General features: G+C 38.8%; 1 protein-coding gene across 2 annotated transcripts in view; it reads left to right on the top strand.

The window, feature by feature from the left end:
* Positions 1–21,663, top strand: part of LOC102310751 (gamma-aminobutyric acid receptor subunit gamma-3) — a 177,525-nt gene that overhangs the window by 68,901 nt on the left and 86,961 nt on the right. For both annotated transcript variants that reach the window (XM_042224485.1, XM_042224484.1), the window contains exon 3: positions 521–588. In XM_042224485.1, coding sequence (XP_042080419.1) covers positions 521–588 — 68 coding nt within the window. The remainder of the gene's footprint in view (positions 1–520; positions 589–21,663) is intronic.

The following is a 21,663-nucleotide window of genomic DNA, read 5'->3' as shown; positions in this document are numbered from 1 at the left end:
AGAATGTAAAGCGCCTTGACTGCCAACTGTTTTCGAGATTTGAGCCCCAGCAACCCCGGTATCGGGGGGGGGGGCACAAGGGGCGAGATTCCGTAATAGGCTGTAACTTGAAGTCGTATCCATAGAAACCTCTGAATCTCACCTAAACCTCATATAAAGCATTTCTACAACCACCAAACACACACGCAACCAGTTTTTGCTTTGTGCAATCGTTTCAAATGTTGTTGCCAAGCAAAATAACCCAAGATCCTATGTACCGCCTGGAAATGCTATTAATTGCCATGGTAACCAGAGCTGCTCCAGGAAACACTGTGGAGCTGTTCTGACTTTAAGGGTGTTAGTCTTTCTCTTCTAGGTGAACGATGAAGTGAATGATGATGACTGTTGTTTGCAACTTGACTATATATTTGATTCTGGGGTCTGACTATGTTGCAGGTTTACACTTCAGGATGAAAAAACTTGACAAATGTTACATTCATCTACAATATGTGCTCACTTTTATTCCTTCTGGCTTTTGCAGAGAAACCAACAGTAATAGATGTGGGCATCTATATCAACAGCATCGGCCCTGTGTCATCCATTGATATGGTGAGTTATGGCTTTATCTCCATCGTCTGCCCCATCTGCACACAAACACATTTGTCCACTGCCCGATATTAGCATCATCAGACACGAAAGCTGTCATTCCTCATGCTGTATTTGGAGGCCACGTGGCCCATCACAGCTGTTTGTGTTGCGGCAGAAGCCAAGAAAGACAGGTGTGGACACTCTTTTTGTTTCCCTATGTCCTATGAATAAGCTTGAATTCATCAAGTTGGTGAGTTTAAAATTGCTGCTATGAAAGTATTCTGCTATTTAATTAGACATCAGTTTGGGTCTCAGTAGAGATGAGCCTCATTTTATTCCAGTTTTTTTCATTTAGTTACTGCATCTTTTCGACTGGCATGAAAATCACAAGAACAAAGTTCAACTGTGAGGGGGAAAAATGGGTTTGGAGAAAGACCAGGACATGGATCAATGGCTTTTTCATAATGGAGGGTCTGATCAGATTCAATAAAACATATGAAGAGCTGAAGCTGAAAGGTTGATGAGCAGTAATGAGAAAATAGCTACTTTTAAGACAACTAAACACATAAGCAGTCTGTTATTTGGCCTTCAGTGGAGTGCAGCAGACTAAATGGAAGCAACCTCCTATTATTTTGAATCCAAAGGGTCTGTTCTGCCGCTGTCAATAGAGTCAGATATGCATATTTTTCTCCTTTAATTTCTGTCTTCCAATATAAAAAATGTATTGGTTTACAAACAGACTAAATGATGAAAGTACTTCATCTGAACCTGCTCAGTCACAATATGCTTAGCTGGAGCAGTTGACTGGCGGTGTAAAATATTCCCAATTATAAAACAGATGCAGCCTTTTTGTATTCAAGCCCAATGGACTACATTTTAAAAGAGTGCACTGTACAAAGTTGTTTTAAGTCTACCTATTACACTTTCACTGTGGACTCCCACAGCAGAGGATGTTTAGGTTTTCTCTGAAAGTGAAAGCGGATAAATTCAATTTGGGATGCAAAATGGTGTTGCTGAACTCACAGTTCATTAAGTTGATTTTCTACTTTGTACTCCAAGGAGCCGGGAGGACTCGCACAGTCATTTTGAAAGATAGTCTTTGGAACTATTACTAAGGTTACCAAACTGTGACCAAACCAAATGCCAGCTAGGGCCAGTGTTTGACACTTCTTGTCCCGGTTGATTTGCTAACACTTCTGCTTGGTGTGTTAATGCAACTGAAATGGGGAGGAAACAAGAGTGCCTAATTTGTCACGAACAGTACAGAGAAGCACCTAATGCAACATATTACGGCTCAGCCAAACACATGTCCACTGTTTTGACAAAGAGGTTAGTCTACAGTAAGCCTTTTTTGTCATTGTATAATCCATAGCTATGTTATTTTCCTCTGCCTTCTTCACAGTAAAAGCCAACCTGTATTTCAGCAGATGAACTCTTTTAATATATAACCCTCTGAAGTTCCCTTTTTAAAAGGCACAATTCAGTTACTGTAAATATAGCTCCAATATAGAGCGTTAAACTGATGGGCTGCCTGTAGAGTTTATAGCTATTGGTAATTTCCAACCCCAGATGATGGCCAGTAACTGAAAAATCTAACTACATGTTGGGTCGACCAAGCTTGCAATGAGTGAATGGCATGGAATGTTAAAATGAGTTTCTGGTTATGCTGTAGATTTCTTGCAGAAGTCTAAATCAGGTATTAGTGTTTGGAGAGAAATCTGCTGCACAAATAAATAGTCTGACACACATCAAAACGTACTTAATGGTCCATTAAGTACGTTTTGATGTGTGTCAGACTATTTATTTGTGCAGCAGATTTTAATTGACTAAAACTAAGAGACGACATTTTGGGCTTTTGACTTTAGTAGAATCCAAGTCTCCAAGTTTCTAAATGTTGTCCATTTATCCATTTTCTTCCACTTATCCAATTGGGATTGGGGGTGGAGCTTATCCAGTCTGTTGCTGTGCTACCACAGAGAGGCAGACAGCCATTCAGAATAACCCAAATAAACAACATGCAAACTCCACCCATGAAATGCAAGGCCAGCATTTACAATTCTTCCTTGTATATGTTGTGCTTTCAATGTTGCTGTGTCCTAATTCCATGGATTTCCTCTGGCATCTTTTCACAATCCAAAGACATTCATATCATGTCAGTTGTTGATTCTAAATTGGTTGTATGTATGGATGTGAGACTGTGTGGTGGTTGGCTGTATCCCTGTGTTTCTGTAATGAAATAACACCTGGCGAGGGTGTACCCTGCCTTGCTCACACCCTATAACAGTAAAGATGCGCCCCAACGCTCCAGCGCCCTAGTAACCCAACGTTTATGGATGGCTTGTATTCTGGGACCTGTGCTACAAAAGGACTTCAACATACCCCAGATATCTTTTCCTTACCCTGCTTCTCTAACCTTACATATTATCACCAATTTAACCAAAGACAGTTTTAAAAAGGTGAGTTTTGAGTTGTTTTTTTAAAAATAACTTCAGAGTCCACAGCTCTTAATGTATGAGGGAGAGAGTTCCACGGTCTCGGGGCCACAGTGGCAAAAGCTCTGTCACCCTTAGTTCTCATCTTAGTCTGTTTTATAGCAAGTAAGCCCTGATCAGATGACCTCAGGGACCTGCTAGGGACATAGGGCTGTAGCAGATCGGAGATGTAGGGAGGTGTCAGTCCATGCAAGGCTCTAAATGTCAAGACCAGGATCTTAAAATGTACTCTAAATTCAACAGGAAGCCAGTGTAGCTGAAATAGCAATGGTGTCACATGTGAATACTTGGAGGATTTTGTCAACAGCCTAGCTGCAGCGTTTTGCACAACCTGCAGACGATCCAGAGGACCTTTGCTTAGACACATAAACAAAGAGTTACAACAGTCCAAGCATGAGGAAATAAATGCATGTATAGCAATCTCCAGTTCAGGGTGAGATAAAATAGGGCTTAACTTAGTCACATTTCTTAAATGATAAAACAAGAGCGAACCAGAGGTTTCACATGCCCATCCAATGTGAGAGTTGAGTCAAAAGTGACACCTAAATTCCTGATAGAGGATTTAACATACACAGAAAGAGGACCAAGGGCTTTCACTATCTGGGATACAAATCTGTCCGGAGCACACAGTTTTGAATGGATTGAGTTGGAGGAAAACAACCATTTCCCTATCTATGAGTGTATTTATATGAATGAGGAAGTGTTTGCAAATGCTGACAGGACTAGTAGCATTAGTATATTTTTATTGAAAGACAAAACTACAGTATTAGAGAATAAAAATAAATTATAAATTTAATATAAGGAAAGCTGACCAAAACACTGAATGTGTCAGTTAATAAACTAATCAGTATCACAGCTCTATCATTAAGATGTGTGAAGTCCTGACTTATAATTACAATTGTGTATTCCAATAAATGAACTGGCTACATTGATTAGATGTGCATGAGCAATCTGAGCCTTATTCTTTCAGCTGCAGCCCCAGTGGTGTTCAACAAGCTAAGAGGAAGCAAAGAAGAAAAGTAAGTTCACAGCGGCAAGCAGGCTTACTTGGGTGCTCAGTCTTTGGATTGTTTCACTGTATTCAGACGCGCATAACAATACAATTGATTGAAGCCAACAATGAAAAACAAATTCATATTGATCCTAAGTGGGGGCACACAGAGACTTTAGACACTACAATCCACAGAAACATCCTAGAATGGCTTCTGAATTGTTGTTGTTTTTTTCTTTGTGTTGTGATTTTGGGTCTCGGGCCTACCATACCCTAGTTACCATGACTTTGGAGAACATCTTTTAGCAGTCAAACCTGACGTCTTTTGATACCATAGGTTTCATTGATGAAGGGCCAGAGCAGCGTGAGGTAACTGAGGAAGTCCGCTCTGACAGCTCTACTTTTCACTCTGTGAAAAGCGATCACTCTATTGAGATGGATGTTATAAATAATTTCTTGTAAGTAATTATAATCAAGCATGAGACTGGCACTTAAAAATGCAATAGAAGAAGAGTTTTAAATGCACTGAATGCATTTAATGTATATCAGAGGAACCAAAAAACATAAAGTGAAATCTTAATAATTGTAACTTTGTGTTAAACATCTCATGAGAATCCTGTTCTGGACTGTACAGCGCTGTTCCTTTACAAGTATCCACCCACATGTTGTAATTAGCATAATAGAAGCTAATGTATGGCAAACTGATCATTATTCTAACAGAAGCCCCTTCAGGGTGATTCAGCAGTTAAATCAGAGATTCTTGATAACACTGAAGGGGCTCATTTTCCCATGATGTCTTCCTGCCCCCAGATTCCTGCTCTTTACACAGCGACATGAGTACAAAATGCATCAATCAAGTGACACTACTTAAAACAAGTCAACAAAAAAAACTAAAAAATGCTTTTGTTACAAACTAAATTAAACCAAAGTAGGAAGAAAAAGGAGTGAGAAAAATCTCTGTGGTGAAAGAAGAGATGAGACACCCTAAATGTAAAGTCTGGAAAAAAAAAAAAAATTGTGGCACTGGCCACGCCCCCAGGTTTGCTGCCCCCTAGTGGCCCCCTCTGACAAGATTGTTGTAAGTTGGTAATAATGTAATAATCATAAGAATCAGTAAAGCAATGTTTTTTTTTAAAAAACAGATCATTATGGATTTCAAAATTATAAATATTATTTGTTTTTCATATGTGCCTATTTTACATGATATCAACTTTAATTTGAAATTAATGGCGCATATAATTCTTTTTTTTTCTTCTAGTAACCTAAATCTAACAAGAGCATAATAAAACTAGAAATTCTGTTTTGGTGTGTCACCCCAATATTTTTAGTGTACTGTTAAATACATCCCAGTTTTTGTTTTTTGTTCTTTTTCTTATGTTAAAATGAAATGTGTAGTTAAAATTCTTTATACTGCTAGAAAGAGGAAATAAGCTGTATGAGAAAATGAATTTGATGTCCCTAATTGTGGTATAATTTGTTAACTGGTTGCTAAGCCCGAACACATCAGATACTTTTTTAAAAAAAAATTGTATTTATACAGCACCAAATCACAACAACAGTTGCCTCAAAGTGCTTTAGATTGTACGTAAGACCCTACAATAATACATTGAAAACAGAGAAAACCTCAGTAACCATATGACCCCTATGAGCAAGAGTTTTGGCAGCAGTGGGAAGGAAAAACTCCCTTTTAACAGGAAGAAACCTCCAGCAGATCCAACCTCAGAGAGGGCTGGCCATATGCTGCGACCGGTTGGTGGTGAGTGGATGAAGACAGGAAAAAACAGAATTTAATTATCCACCCACTGGTCACTTGTTTGGGGACACCTGTTCAACTGCTTGTTCTAGCAAACATCTAAGCAGCCTGTCACATGGCACATGAACAGTGGTGTGTAGGCATGTTGAAGTTCAGGTCCAAGCATCAGAACAGGGTGATTTAAGTGTCTTTGAATATAATGCGGTCATTGGTGCCAGACTGATTGATCGAAGTGTTTCATAAACGACTGATCTATTGGAGTTTTCCCACACAACCATCTCTAGGGTTTACAGAGAATGGTCGTCTGACAACAGAGTAGATAGTTAGTGAGACACAGTTCTCTCGGTGAAAGTGCCTTGTTAGTGTTTGAGGAGAATGGAGAGACTGCTTTCAAGCAGATATGAAGACAACAGTACCTCAAATATTCACGTGTTACAACCAAGGTATGCAGAAGAGCATTTCTGAATGGTCAACATGTCCATTGGGTCAAACTTGTTACTAGCAATGTGCCAGTGAGTTTTTAGCATACTTAATTTAAAAAATCTGTCCATAAATAGAACATGTAACATAAAAGATAAATACATAAATCAGTAGCTCAATATAAAAATGTGTAATAATAAAGAGATGAAATAAATACAAGAATATAAAAACCTTATATTGTAAAAAAAAAAAAATAGCACATTACATGATAAAAAAAACAACAACAACATGAAATAAATAAATTAAACAGAAAAAGCAGTAGGATCAAGTATGCATTAATAAATAATTTGTGGATCTTGAAATTTTCTCAATTTGATAGTCAGAGGAGGGGTGTTGTAAAGCTATGGATCTGCAGTGGTTAGCTTTAATCATGGAATGTGTAAAAGCAGTCGTTAAGAGGAAGAGCAGCAGTATACATGTTCTGCAATGTACTCAAGTGCTAAACGAAGCATACCTATACAGAGAAATAAATGGACCTTGTATTTAACAGCTAGCCAGTGCAGAGAAGCTGCCTGTGTAATGCTTTTAATTTCCCTTGCATCCTGTGTGTTGTATAAAAGAAATATCCCTGATACAACACAAAAGCCAGAACACCCTTTGAGCCAAAGATGTCCTCAGAGAGTGCTTTATCCTGAGATCTTCTTAATAGGCTTTTGCTCTGAACACGAGTGCATTCTCGGGTCTTTGCTGGTATTATGTGGCTGTATCCTTGAAAGACTTCTTTTACAAAATATTGAAAAATATCAGCACAATAACAGGGCACACAGTAATCAGCATTTCTAAAACAGCTCTCACTTAAAAAAAGAAAAAGTAACCCTAACCTGAAAAATGTAGTACCTTTCTCTTGGCCTGCAGTTGCAAAACAGCCACTTGTTTATTTTAAATGTCAGCATCATGGTATTCGTCCTTAATCATTTTTTTAAAAGTTTATTTAAAAAGTAAAAAAAATAAATCTGGATGTAAGCATAGGCTACATAGAGCCATTGGTTTTACTTTGAACTTCACTTTTTGAAATCTTAATATTAACATTTTAGCCATTGCCATGTTTCTTTTTAGGGGCTATATTACAACAAAAGGGTTAAGTTCTAACTTGGTAGTAAGCTCGCTTACCAGCCACAGATTGCGCATTACTAATTAATTATGTTAATTATTGCTTACTCAGAAAGTCTAGTTTAGTGATGCTAATTTGCAGAGGCAAGTCCTAGCATATAGCAGTCGTCTAAAACTCCATGTGTCAGAATAGGGTGAAGATTTTCATAGCCCTAACTTTATGACTTAACAAAAATATGTGAAATATTAAAAGAAAATGTTATTGTACATTTGTTTTAAAGGGGTAAAATATCCAAATATCCAGTGGCCTCAAAACTCTTTTTGTATCAGGCTGTAAACACAGTTATACTTTGTAATGGTAACAAAGTAACGCGTTATTGAAATAACATTACTGTGTGAATAATCCAGTAAGCACATTTGTAATGCAAGAAATTACATAATTGTAACTGTAATCTTATTACTGAATTCAATGTACAGTAATACGGTAAATTACTGTTATTGAAACTGTGTAAACGCTTTACTTTGCAACGTGTTACAGCCAACACCGTCAATGAGTACCGAAGGGATTTCTTCGTCAAGTAATTCAATGAGATACTGCATTACTTAAAAAAAAAAAAAAGTAATGTGTAATATATTACTTTTTGGGCGTAACCAGTTGTGCATGGTAGTCTCACTCATTTTTGGAACCTTTTTATGGAAGCTCTAAATGACAGCTCTCCCAGCGATCAGCTTCACATTGTAATGGACTCGATTTGCATTTAGTATCATTTTAAGCATGTAGGCAATCCAACATCCAAAGGAGTAATTCATTTCTGAAATAGGCCCAATGAGAAAACTCATTAATGATGCTTAATTATGGTAATCAGAGAGACAGAAGAAATCTAGCATATAACATATTTTTTAAAGTTTATTTTGATGAAGGGTGCATTTGAACAGAATCTATCATTTTTCTCCTAAAACTACTGTGACTGTACTGCCTGTTACCTGTGCTTTGTCCTAATTAAAGCTAAAGAGTTACACCTGTGCTTGAGAAAACAATACTGAGGAGGTGCTGCTTTGATTCAAATATGACAATATGACAAGACAAGAGTGAGAATATGCTGGAGGTCATTCGAATGGTACGAGCTCCAAATGGCATGTTGCTTAAGGGTCACCATCCAAGTACCCTGAACTTCCACTGATGTTGATTTAAAATGTAGTAACCTGAATAGATCTTGCACTCTCCTAGACAGGAAGCAGTGGCCAGAAGAAAAAAAGGAAGTTTTCAGTTAGCCCAGATAACAGGAATGCTTCACCAGAAAGCTCGTGGAAATAAATTAGTCCTCGTTATGTTGCTATGACCACAAGCAATCAAGCAGAGATGGGTTGAGTATCCAAAAATTGTACTCAAGTGAGAGTAGCATTACTTTAAAATATTATTACTCAAGTAAAAGTGAAAAGTAGTCGGCCAAAAAGTTACTCAAGTAAGAGTAAAAAAGTAGTTTGTGAAAAAACTACTCAAGTAGTGAGTAACTGGTTGTAATGTCCGATTTATTTTTTTAAATGAATGCTATCAGACAAACAAAAATAAATAAATATACAAATTTTAGTTATTTCAAATAGAATGTATGTAAAAACAAATTCAAGCACAACAATTCTAATTTCTAGATTAAGTTTTTTTTTTTTTACAACAAAGTCTTTTTTAACCAATACATACAGTAAATAATATAAATATATGAACAGTGCAAACAGAGAAATTAACAGGAGAAAGGGGGGCACAAAGAAATACTTTTCTTTCTTATTCTCATGTCTAGCTTTTAATAAATAATTATCTGATTCTTACAACCAAAGTTTTCATCTGATGTAAAATGCATATAAGTCCATTACTGTATATACTAACTATTAAGTCTAATATATAAACTAGTAAGCTATAGTAGTTTTTCCTTTGGGAAGGTACCATCTGTGCAGTGTGTAATTCCGTTGAAGAAATATGAAATGAAATATTTTGGGTGCAGTGTATTTTTTGCATACAGGTATAACAGAATAGCTTTAGTATTTTGTTTTTTAAAACTTGAGTATCAACTCCTACAAAATGCAGCAAGATATAAAAAAAATCTATTATACATTATACTGGATGCACGGTATCGGCAGATATCCAAATTTATGATTCGGTATCGGTACTGGACATAAAAAAGTGGTATTGTGCCATCTCTAATAGTAAAGCGAAGGGTACCCTTCCAGGTCCTTATGAAATGCTTTGGGTTGTCAGTTGAATCCAACAGAAAGCCTAGTGGCGTCAGGACACAATTAGAGCAGAGGCTCCAGCCGTCTATTCCAGCCCTAACCCTAATTGTGGTCATAAATATTTTGTACCTGTAAATCAGTTTTGTACTGATTTGTACTACAATAATTTGTGTGTGTGTAAAAAAGATTTGTATGTGTAAAAACAATTTGTGTGTGTGTAAAAAAGATTTGTGTGTGGACTGCTGCCTATGCTGCAAAAACCCACAGAGCTCAGCAGCCAGCGCAACAAATTCTGGATCCTTTGCTTTTAGTTAGCATTAGCAGCACATCCTGCGTCCGATGTGAAAGGACCTTTATGCTGCCCATTGTGACTCACAGCCATGGTCCCGGGTCAGCCCTGACTTTGTGTTAAACTAATCCTAAAGTAATAATGGTATTTCTAACCACTGATATAACACAACTTTATCCTTTCAACAACTGCTGAAAGTTACGTGACCTAGCTTCTATCAGATATTTATATAGAGATCCTCCAGCTTTAAACTGTATTACCCTTCAAGGACCTGCAGTTTAAAAAAGTGCCCCTCCGACAGCCAAACCCATCTGTTCTCTGATTGGATAGTTAAATTTGTGATTGACATGACATTGACCAATCAGATGAAAGGAAGAAAAATAAGGTCAAAATTCGTACTTGTAAGTTTGTTTCACATGTATTTTTTGGCTAAATCCACACACAAATCTTTTTTACGCACACACAAATTATTTTTACATATACAAATCCTGATTTACAAGTACAAAATATTTATGACCACAATTTGAGCCCATATAACCCTAACCTTAACCATAAACTTATCTCTATCACATACTGTTTTCCAAAGTGAGTCAGTATCTGAAAGTGAACAGATTTAATGTACATAATGCTTTGTTAGGTGGATTGTCATGTCAGACGTAAAACACGTGTAGATTCATGTGTATAGACTCTCATGCCTCCCAACGCGTAACATACCAACGATTTGTCACAGTCGTCGGTATGTTATGCGTTGGGATGAGAAAGTGTTGAAATGTTACTTAACTTTGGACCTCGGACTTCTTCAAGGTCAAAAACAGCTTAGCCCTGTGATAGACTGGTGACCTGTACACGCCATAGCCCATCTCTCACATTATGATAGCTGGATCTATCCGATAGATTGGATAGATCACTACCATATGGCAAACTCATTGTTTGACAGCTTAAATTATGTCAGATACTGATAGTATGGGACATTAGAATATGTCTTGTATAAAAGACAAAGTAGTGAATGTTTCATTTTGTCCTTGTAAGTAAATGAAAAAGTCTTACTTTGCTTGTTTCACAATCCAATTTCACCAAAATTTGGAAAAGTTAAATATCTTTGATCACGCAGTTTGCTGTACCTGTATCACACAGCTGCCTCTGGAATGAAAACTGCCTTTACAGCTCCATCACTTTGGAGCCAGAGAACCACATTTTACTTGAGTTTTATGCCTCTTTTCAGTTCAGCAACTTTCTGAAGCCTCTGCTCCCCCCATCTCTCTCTGTGCGAATTCAAACATCAAAATGACAGCACAAATTATGTTCTTTGAAGACAGAAATCATGTCATGGAAAAATGGATAAGCAGGCCTCCCTTTACGCTCGGTAAAAACATAGACGACTCAGTCACCCACTCAGGGTTGAAATTCCCCAATTTTTGCATCAACTTTTCCATCTTGGGTATGTTGTTAAGGTTTACCTTTGTGGTCGGATCAGCACGCACCACAGCTACCACAGCAGGTCATAATTTATGGAAGACATAAAGTGATATGATGAATTTGACATGTGTTCTTAAAGCATTTACAAACATGAAATATACATGTATATCCTTTATGGTTTTATGTTTTTTTCACATTCTTTCAACAATAAACTGATAAAAATCAAGTAGCCATTCAAATGTGTGAATTCCTTCTTTTTTCCTCAATTTTAACTGACAGGAAGACAGAACAGCCTCTTCAAAAAAGAGCAACAACACACGCACACATGTGCACACACACTTGGGAGTAATAGAGTTGTTGTGAATTAAAAACTCAGCAGCCTGTAGTGGGTCACTGGGGCATGGCTGAGCTCAGCTCGCTGTGGGAGTCCAAACTTCGTCTCAGCGGAGAACAGGATCCCGCTGCGACCGTCCAGTGATTTTCCTCTGCGTAAGCGCTGATTGGCTTCACCCCGTCAGGGCCGATGGATGCTGGTCAGTGAAATGTGAATCCCCAGCCGCCTCCGGAGTTCTCTGGACTGGAATTAGTGCCAAGTCACAACTCTTTTATCTCTCCCTGTCCACCTCTGCATCTTCACCTCTCCCCCTTTTTTTCATCCACTTCTCTGAAAATATCACAAAGCTAAACAGAGAGAGAGGGAAAACAACTAATTTCTTCAGCTTGGCTTGGCTTTTTTGTCAAAGCTCCACATTTCCACTGCACTCGTCGTGTTTCTTGAGTTCAATCCATCATGTGTCCTGTGTGTGTATATGTGTGAAAAACAAAAACAAAACAAAAACAGGTCAAATCCTCAGTGTGCCATCAACTCGTAATCGTATTGATCACACAGAAGCAAAATGACAACATATTCAGCAACCAACTCAAGGATGCTTCTCATCTGCCTTTGAACAAAACATATTATCTCTCCTCATTTTGCACTCGCGGTAATGGGCACAGGCCGGGATGATGCAACGCCAAATGAAGCTGATAGTAATTTAGGACATACTGTGATGAATAGTTGAGTGATTAAACGGCATTAGGGGCATTAAAGTCAAGTGAAAGTGTGGGGCTTTTATAGCTGGTGCTGGGAGAGGCAGATAACAGAGCCCGTAAATTAACTGACAAAGATGGACACTGACATCTACACGATGCTGTTGATGTCTATGCTTGCCAGTGAGTGGGTAGCATTTTGAATTTGTTCCTCTGCATTTGCACAACACCAGTATGTATAAGTTTGCAGTCGAATTTATTAGGACCATCTGTTCTGTCATTGAAACATACTAAAACCAAGTGTAAGCTATAGTACCATACTGATAACAGGCATCAAAATGTTATGGTGCTGGGTGTTACCCAGTGTTTTGTGTTTAAGTTCTACTTCTTGATTATTGGTTATTCATGGTTTTGTTCTCTTGATGTTATTTGTTGTTCTGTCTTCCTTGTGTTCGATGTGTCATATTCTTTTAGTTTGTCTTTCAGTGTCAAGTCTGCCTCTTTTTGCATTGTCTCTTGTTTCCCGTTTTATTTTGATAGTCCCAGTCCTGCGTGCAGTGAGTCTAGTTTTGCTTCCCCTTGTCTCGTTATGTCTAATTAACACCCGCTGTCTCCCTCCTGTTTCCATTCCCTCATTACTCCTCTGTATATTTAAGCCCTGTGTTTTCTTTTGCCCTTTGTTGCGTCATACCTCCTCATGTGTTTTAAGTCTCCCTGTGTTTCTGGTTTTGGTGTTAATTCTAGTTCCACGTTTCTAGTGTTCTTTTCTTAGTTCTTCTCAAGGTTTTTGGCTTGTTTATTTCATGTGAGTTTACGTTTATGGAGAAGTTTCCCCAGAAAAAAGGCTGCCGTTCTAAGTTATATATCCCTGTTTGAGTCCTGCATTTTGGGTCCAATCCTGCCTGCCACATAGCTTCACATGACACAAAAGATGGGCACACTGTGGTCATAAAGGGCTGGACAAGAGACAATACTCAAGAAAGAAACTGAGAAACTTAAATGATGCTCAGCTGGTGCAAAGGGGCCCAACATCTGCCAGACAAATTTCTCCTAAATTACACCATCAGCCGAACCTTTGATGTGAGGCAGGAATGGATCCATACCTTCCGACCATCCAAATGTCACAGCAGAAATCTTATCAGGGCAGGCAATGTTTTGTTATGTCACCTGGTGTGGTCTTCTGCTGCTGTTGTCCATCTGCTTCAAGGTTCAGAGATGCTCTTCTGCTTACTTTAGTTATAACATTTTGGGTTTTGGGGGGATTGAGTTGAGTTTGAGTTACTGTTGCTTTCCTATGCAATCTGGTCATTCTCTTTGACCTCTGGCATCAACAAGGCACTTTTGACCAGAGGACTCACTGGATATTTTCTGTTTTTCAGACCCTAGGATTCAAAGCCACATTCAAAATCACCTAAATCTTCCCCATTCTGATGCTCAGTTTGAATTTCAGCATGTGTACATGCCTAAATGCACTGATTTGCTGCCTTGTGATTTGCTGATTAGATAATATCATTTTAAAGAACAAATGAAAAATATACTTGGTCAGTTAGACATTTGGTTAGGTTTAGGTATCAAAATTTGGCTACTCAGGTACCCCACATAGTTACTTAGGTTACTTAGGTTACACAGTTTGGGTTGTATATGCACAATTTTACAGTATGTGTTACAAAGCTACAGCCTTTACTAACAATTTTCTAATGGGGATTTTACTTGAGTCTGCCTGTTTGCTTTTTAGGGATTACTATAGATGATGACAACCTGCACTGATTACTAATTAACTTTAAAAAGTATATAATGTGTGAAGTGTGCTCTAAAACAGTGAAAAAAAAGATACTTGTAAATGTTTAAAACATAGTGATATTCATTAGATTAACAAGTTAACTGTAGATACTTGGGCTTTTATCTATATTTGGTGCAATTTTATAACCAGGTTTTTCAGAACAGTTCTCTAGGCAAGAAATAAAATGCAAAAACCCTCTAAAAAATAGATTCTGTGTTCAACATAAAAGTTTCCTCTTGACATTATGCATTTTTGCAATTTCACAGCTATTACGAGACAATGTTGTACTGTAACATCTGCACTTGCTGAATATCAATTGTTACTTTCATCCAAACACGAATCCTTTAACCGCCAGCGAAAGCTCTTCACCACTCAGTGTCAAAGCAGATAATTTTCACCTGTGTGGAAGTGATAGGCTGCTATTTGGGGCCATGCAACGGTTTGTGTCACAGCTCGGCTTTTTAATCACAGTCACTGAAAAAGAAACATACTGTATCTCTATACTGATACTGCAAATTATTCAGTGCTTAATTAGTCATGATCATACTACGTTACCTATGCCAGCGCCTTATGCAGTGTTTCACTTCAATAGTGAATGAAAAGGATTAATGGCAGAGTAATGTGAAGGTGAAAGGCTCCAGTTGTGGAAGTATAGGAAACGCATTGTTGGAAAATGGCACAAAGTCAGCAGACAGATATGTCAAAAAGACCATCAAAATCATTTAACTAATAAAGGCAATGTTAGCGTTTTCAAAAGATCTAAAATAAATAGAGGAGAACTACCGAGGCATTGTGGGTGGCCTCCTCCAAAGTTATATACAGTATCAAATGGCATTGTTTTTAGTTATTAGTAACTCCTATCAAAACACAAAGCAAAGACGTTTTACATCTGCTGTCTACACTAATAATTAACCAGGGAGTGGCTAGTCAGCTACCTGTGACTTAGCGATGGAACATATATCTTGCATTGGTTGTTCTTTTATGTCCAAGTCAGCTTTATTGTCATCGTAACATACACTGCATACAATATATACAGCTGTTAAAATATCCAATGTGAGCTGCAGAATGTGTCATTAATATCAACTGTTAAACACAGCTCCTTTAACTGATAGCACATTAAAATCAAACGTCCACTACAAAGACGACAATTAACATTTTCTATTTTGATTCTTTAAGTTTTTGTAACTCTCGTCTCTCTTGTCACATGCCATTTCAAACACATCTGTAGTGAGTGGAGAGGGATTGATACTCCCACTACAGACGGCCATTTATATTAGCGCCAATAAATCTGCTTACATGACTAATCTTTGAAGACATGTCGTTCAGAGCCGAGAAAAAATGTCCCACGTTTGAAAGATGCCATTTTTCAAAGCTGCTATCTGTATGCTATCTGTATGTGTGTGTACACAGTCTCTAAGACAAAGGGGGAAAAGCAGTGTGTATGTTGTCTTCCAGACAGTGTGAGTGTGAACATCTTTTCTTTGTGCTTTTTTATTATTTGGACTGATAAACCCACTGAAGAACAAGTTCTGTGTGAGTGAATCCAGACTTTTTCTGCTTCTTTTCCCTTTGCTTTGATCACTTCTGCTTATTGAGTCCTTTCACTTTTTGTTCTTCTTTCATTGGTAGAGGCTTCAGAGGTTATTTTCATTTATTCGCCTCTTTTCACAAATCCTTTCTCATCCAGGTTTGAGATCACGGTCGTCCTTTGCAAAGTTGAGCAAAGCAAATTAGCTGATACTTGAGTCCCAGAGATATAGACAGTGAACACATTTATCATTTCGTAATTTAAAGGGAAAAAAAGAGATAAAGAGAGGGACAGTGATTCAGATGAAGAGGACCGATTATTATTCTCACTGGCACGCTATCAATCTAGCACAGCCCTCAGTCTTCTTGGCACAGAGATGCTGCATCTATTAGTCAGTATGTGCATTTCCAAGATGCTATTACTGACCCAAAACACAAAACAGGTCACGGCAATACAACGCAGCCGTGCTTTTAATTTGTTTTGATTGGGTGCTGTCAATTCATTTGATTTTGTTCACAGTTTTCTGCAAACAGGGAGCCGGCAATCAGCACTGTAATTATTTTGATAGTCTAGTGTGTGCCTGAGTTGGGGATTATAGGAGATAATGGAAAAACGATGCTTTTTATTTAGTTTTAAGGTTTTAAATTTTATTTATTTTCCTTAATGTAACGCAGCAATCTTTTTTATTTTTTTCCCCCTTGCTCCCAGAAATTGAAATAAGCACACGGATGGATGAGTGGATGAGTCAGCCAAATACATCATGAATTAGAATGAGATTATAAGGATAAAGAAGTGAATATTTTAACTTGAATAGCATTATAAGGTAAGATGAGGTATAGAAATATGTGATTTATCAACAGTCATGAGAAGCTCTGACAGAATGAAACCTCAAGTTACTGGCAGTTAGGTGCATATTTAAACCTCTATACTGACTTCTCTCTCTCTTTTTATTTTTTATATAGCATACACAAATGGAAATACAAGGACAGTAAGGCCACATTGTAGATAATACATCTTCCATCAAATCAAATATCATTTTGTTCATCCTCCAGGAAATGCCTGCCTACTTTTGCCACATGATCCCACCAGGAGGAACCCGAGGATCCAAGGATTTTATCCTGTTGTTGCCTAGCCTGTAGAGGTCTGTACGTCCCTCCATTAATATGCCTCCCCAGACCAGAAGTTACTTGATACTTACTCAAATGGTGGAGAGTCCCAGATTTAAGCCCTATGGATTGACCTTTGTCCTTTAGATGCAGATGGACCACCGAGTCTTGTCCCGTCAAGGTGGCTCTTCTATGTTGTGCCATGCGTTTATGAAGTGGCAAGGTCACTCCTTTGAGGACACCAATGTTCACATTTTGGACAGAGAAGATGGTTTGAAAGAATAGTGAAAGAAGGAATCTACGTCCACTGTGAGCGACCATCTTTGAACAGAGGCGGTGGTTCATGACACCAACTGTCTGCCATCTATAATCCAGTTTTGAGATCCCTTCCCAGACGCCTTAACCCCTACTCATGTCCTGGGCCTTTTGACCTCAGGAAATCACATGATAGGGTTTCCCCTCAAGCTGTGCTTTCATCTGTGAAAAGGGCACCGGTGATGGACCTGCGAGATCTGGTATTCTATGGCAAATGCAAGTCGGCTTCACTGTGCCGGGGAGTGAGCACAGGGACCACTACAGGACGTCGGGCTCACAGGCCACCTCATGAAGTCTATTTCTGATTATTTGATCAGAGACATTCACAGCAGTGACCTGCTGGAGGTCATTTTGTAGAGTGCTGGCAGTGCTTATACTGCTCCTGCTTGCACAAAGCAGCAGGTACCTGTGTTGCTCATGGGCTAGGGATCTTCTGTGGCCCTGTCTGATAGACTGTAGGTAGTAGTCTCTTTGTACATAAGGCCATGTTCAACAGGAGCATCCACCATTATAATAGGATATATTTTACAAATGAGGAAAAGCACAATATGGCACCTTTAAAGTTCACCTCTTCTTCAAAATAAGACTTTCCTATTTCTATCTATTTATATTTATATTTTTTTAAATTCCCAACACCTCAATTAGTGGTGATGGGATATTCCGTATCCCATCACGTAGGCTGACAAAAACAGGTATGTTTTTGTATAAAAGCTTTCTTTGTGCAAGTTAACGGTAAATCGTCCGAAAAGCTTGATTTTCCTTTTTGAATCATGGCTGTGAATATCAGCAGGGATTAGGAGTCCACACTGGACTCGGGGATTCTCATGTTTATTCCTGTTTTATTCATCCTCCGTGACTTTGGTTTTCCAACAACCCCATGCATGCACTTAAACATCGTCAGAATAGAAAGAAAGTGTACACCCTCAGCGCAACGGCAGCCGGGGACGGACTCACTGAATAATTGAGTCCACAGAGATTGAAGGACTTCCTGAAGCCCCACTCCAAACAGACAGAAACACCTATTTTTGTGGCAGGGCCACTTACTTACGAGGAACACAAACAAGCACACACAGAGATTCACTAACACGGATGCACACACATACATATCTAGCTATTCATCTGTCCATGATTAATACACACATGCAGGGAAAAAACATCAAAGGCTCCAACCCTCTTCAGAAGAGACTCTTAGACTCAAAAAGGGAACATTGTGTTTCCCTCCCTCTGCTTCTCATTTCATTTCTGTTAAATATCCACTGCTCATTTTTGCTTTATGCACTGTTGAGAATGTTTGTAAATCTGTTACGGGTTACTTGGCAATATCTCCATGTTAAAAAGTTTGATTCTAGAGTGGAGATGCATTTACAGCTGCAGCAATGTTATTTCACTGGATTTAACCACGATTTAGCTTCTCGGTGAGCTGGCCGTGTAAAATAAATATCTAGCATTCAAAATTGAGTATACTCTTCTTAATTTAAGTCATTCAAGTGCCTCAAAGAAAATCACACAAATATTGGAGTGAAAAGCAAAAACAAACTTTGTGATCATATGGTGGTTTTCAGTTGCATAGTTAAGAAGTATTTCACTTGATGTCATGCATATTTATTGGGCACATCAAAACTAAAGAACCTTACTGATGCAGTGAGATATATTTGAGTTTGAGTATGTCTGACTTACAAAGTTAGACCATTGGTCAATTAAATATTAAAGGTCTACCAGGAGCTTTGAGAAATAAAGCCTAAATGGCAAAACGGGCACATTGCTGGCCCCCCTTTGGGCCTTCAGACCTGCCTTGATTTCCTCATGGCCCAGATTCAGCAAAGTGCTGAATACCTTCCTTAGAAATGTTGGTCTTTACTGACATGACAACACCACAGTGCTGCAGATTTGTTGGCTGTCCATCAGTGAATTCCACCACAAAAGATCTCACCAGATTGAGATCTAGTGACTGTGGAGGGCATTCGAATACACTCAACTCATTGTCATGTTCAAGAAAAAAGTTTGAGATTTGATTTGTGCAATTGTTCAAATTTGGTGAGAATGTGAGAACTGTAACCTAAGTTCGGAGCTGACAGGAGCGCCATTCGGTGCGGTCTTCTGCTGATGTAGCCAATCTGCGTCAAAGTTTGACATGTGCAATCAGAGATGCTCTTCTCCATATGTTTACGTTGGTTGTAACGAGTGTTCATTTCAGTTTCTGTTGTCTTCCTACCAGCTCAACACAATCTGCCAAACTGATTTCTGTCATCAACTAGGCATTTTCTGTTCAGGCAAGTGCCACTCACTGGAACTTATTTTCAGACCATTCTCTGGTTTTGTGGGAGAATCCCAGTACATCAGCAGCCTGTCTGGCACCAACAACAGTTCAAAGTCACTTAAATCACCTTTGGTGCCCTTTTGGTTCCCATTCTGATGCTCAGTTTAAACTTCAGCAGGTCTTATTGACTATGTCCACATGACTAAGTCCATTGAGTTGCTGCCATTTGACTGGCTGATTAGACATTTGCACTAGCCAGAAGCTGCAGAGGTGTACCAACTTAAATGATCAGTCAGTGTAGCCAGCAAAAACAGCACACCAAATGGTAAGAAAAAAATGCATCACGGACAAGAACTGTAAGACAGTCTGACAAAAGTTGGTTGATATGGCAAGCATGGGCTGGCTAACTAAAAGGATGAGATAAAGGTGAGAAGGAGGAGGAAGAAAGTCCAATGAACCTGACAGGAGCCAGCTAATTAAATGATAAAAATAAACCTGGACTGACACACCGTGACAGTCCTTCAGAGTGCTGAAGGACTGTCACCTTAAAATTTACCGGTGGCAAGCACTGCAACAAGTTGTCAAAAAACTAAAGTCAGAACAACCTGCTCTGAACTCTCATCAGTACACCTCAAGATCCCTGGCGCTGCAATCATTTTAACATCACAGAGAATGTAAATCAATTCTGCACACAATGATGACGAGTTTAAAAAAAAATCAGCACGAGGCCTCTGTATTTGTTGACAACACACAACACAAGCGAAAACTAAAATAGGACACACTCAAGGCTCATTTGTGAGATCCTCAATTTTCTTGATTTCAGTGTTTCTAAAGCTGTCCCCGCCATTGTTTATGGAGCTAATCTCATTCGCATGATCTAGACTTTAATTCACAATGTTGGGCAACAAGACATTGCTTTCATTTCCTCCAGACCTCACAGAAAAGGTGCCTTTTGCTCCCGTCTTTCTGTATGACTAGATTTCAGAGGGCAGAAGTTGACAAGAGTGTGAGCAGTGTTAAGCACTCATGATTTAGAGAAAATAACTGCTCAGGCAGAAAATTCTTTGTTCTCGCGTGTGACAGGGAATCTTTACTTCTTCTTTTTTTTTTTCAGATGTCAAACGTTACTTTAAAGAGCCTTTTAATGTAGTCTCTGCGCGTGGGAGCATGAGTGCAATTTTGTGCACGTCGGTTCGTGCTTTTTTGTAAATGTTCCGCGTTTGACCTTCAATGATGTGACTCATTTTGGGTACCCAGAGAGTGAAGCAAGAAAAAAGTCATAAGAAAAAGGTTATCTGATTGCAGCGCAGAAGGTCACCGTTCTTCTCCTTTTACGCCAAAACAGCTTCATGAGTTAATTCAGGAAAGTAAATGGCATTCACTGTCCTTAATTGCAGTCTCTCATAGTTGAGAATCCGCCGTTTCCTGGCGACATTAGTAATAAAATCCTTTCTGTCTTACATAACTGTCATTTGTGACCTTTTTAAATGGGTGGCACCTGTTGATTCCAGAGGACACGCAAGGTAAACATTTGGCATTTGCGCTCTACATCCACCTTTCAAGCTTGGAAACTTTTGATTTACATCTACTTTTTATCTCGTTATAAAAAACATCAAATTTACTTTTATGTGAAGGGAGAACATTAGTTTCACCACTTCTAAAATCAAAATGTTTCGCATTTTCCACAGTTTAAAAAAAACAAACTTATTTGTATTATACTGCACCTTGGTAGTGGTAGATAACTAGCCGAAGCAAGGTAACTGTTTTCTGATTGGCTGCCCCTCTTAACCGAAAGACTTAAGCAGAAGGTGGGGCTCCTCTGCCTGGATATCAATGTCAAAGTTGGTGATATCATATCAGGTGGTTGTCCCTCTCATTCAAAATGAACCATGTAAGGATTCCTAAAATTTATATGAAAACTCTTTTCTGTTTGTCCCGCTTTTGCTGCCGAAGTGGCCCTGATCCATGGAGGCATGGACTCCAATAGAGCCCTGAAGGCGTGCTGTGGTTAGCAACAGCACGCCTTTTAGATGTGTCCTTGATCCAACATAGCTTATTTAAATGCCTAAATTACCTCCTCAACATGTCTTGAAGTTCTCCAGAGGCCTGGTAATGAAGTAATCATTTGATTCAGGTGTGTTGACCCAGGGTGATATCTAAAACCTGCAGGACACCGGCACTTGAGGCCTGGAGTTGGACACCCCTGCTTTATGTCCTGTAAGCTGTGAGGTGGGGCTCCATGGATCAGATTGTTTGTCCTGCACACCTTCTTCCCTTACTTCGTGGTTCAGTTCAAGTGCCCATTGTTGGGCCTTTTGGTGGTGGGCAAGGGTGAGCAGGGCCACCCTGACCGAGCTGCAGCTATCCAGAACCATATGTAAAAAACG

The sequence above is a fragment of the Haplochromis burtoni genome, unplaced genomic scaffold (assembly GCF_018398535.1).
Source record: "Haplochromis burtoni strain Fernald_Lab_line unplaced genomic scaffold, NCSU_Asbu1 Contig_139, whole genome shotgun sequence".
Classification (NCBI taxonomy): domain Eukaryota; kingdom Metazoa; phylum Chordata; class Actinopteri; order Cichliformes; family Cichlidae; genus Haplochromis; species Haplochromis burtoni.
Note: the sequence above shows the minus strand (reverse complement) of the source record. Positions and strands in the feature narration are given on the sequence as shown.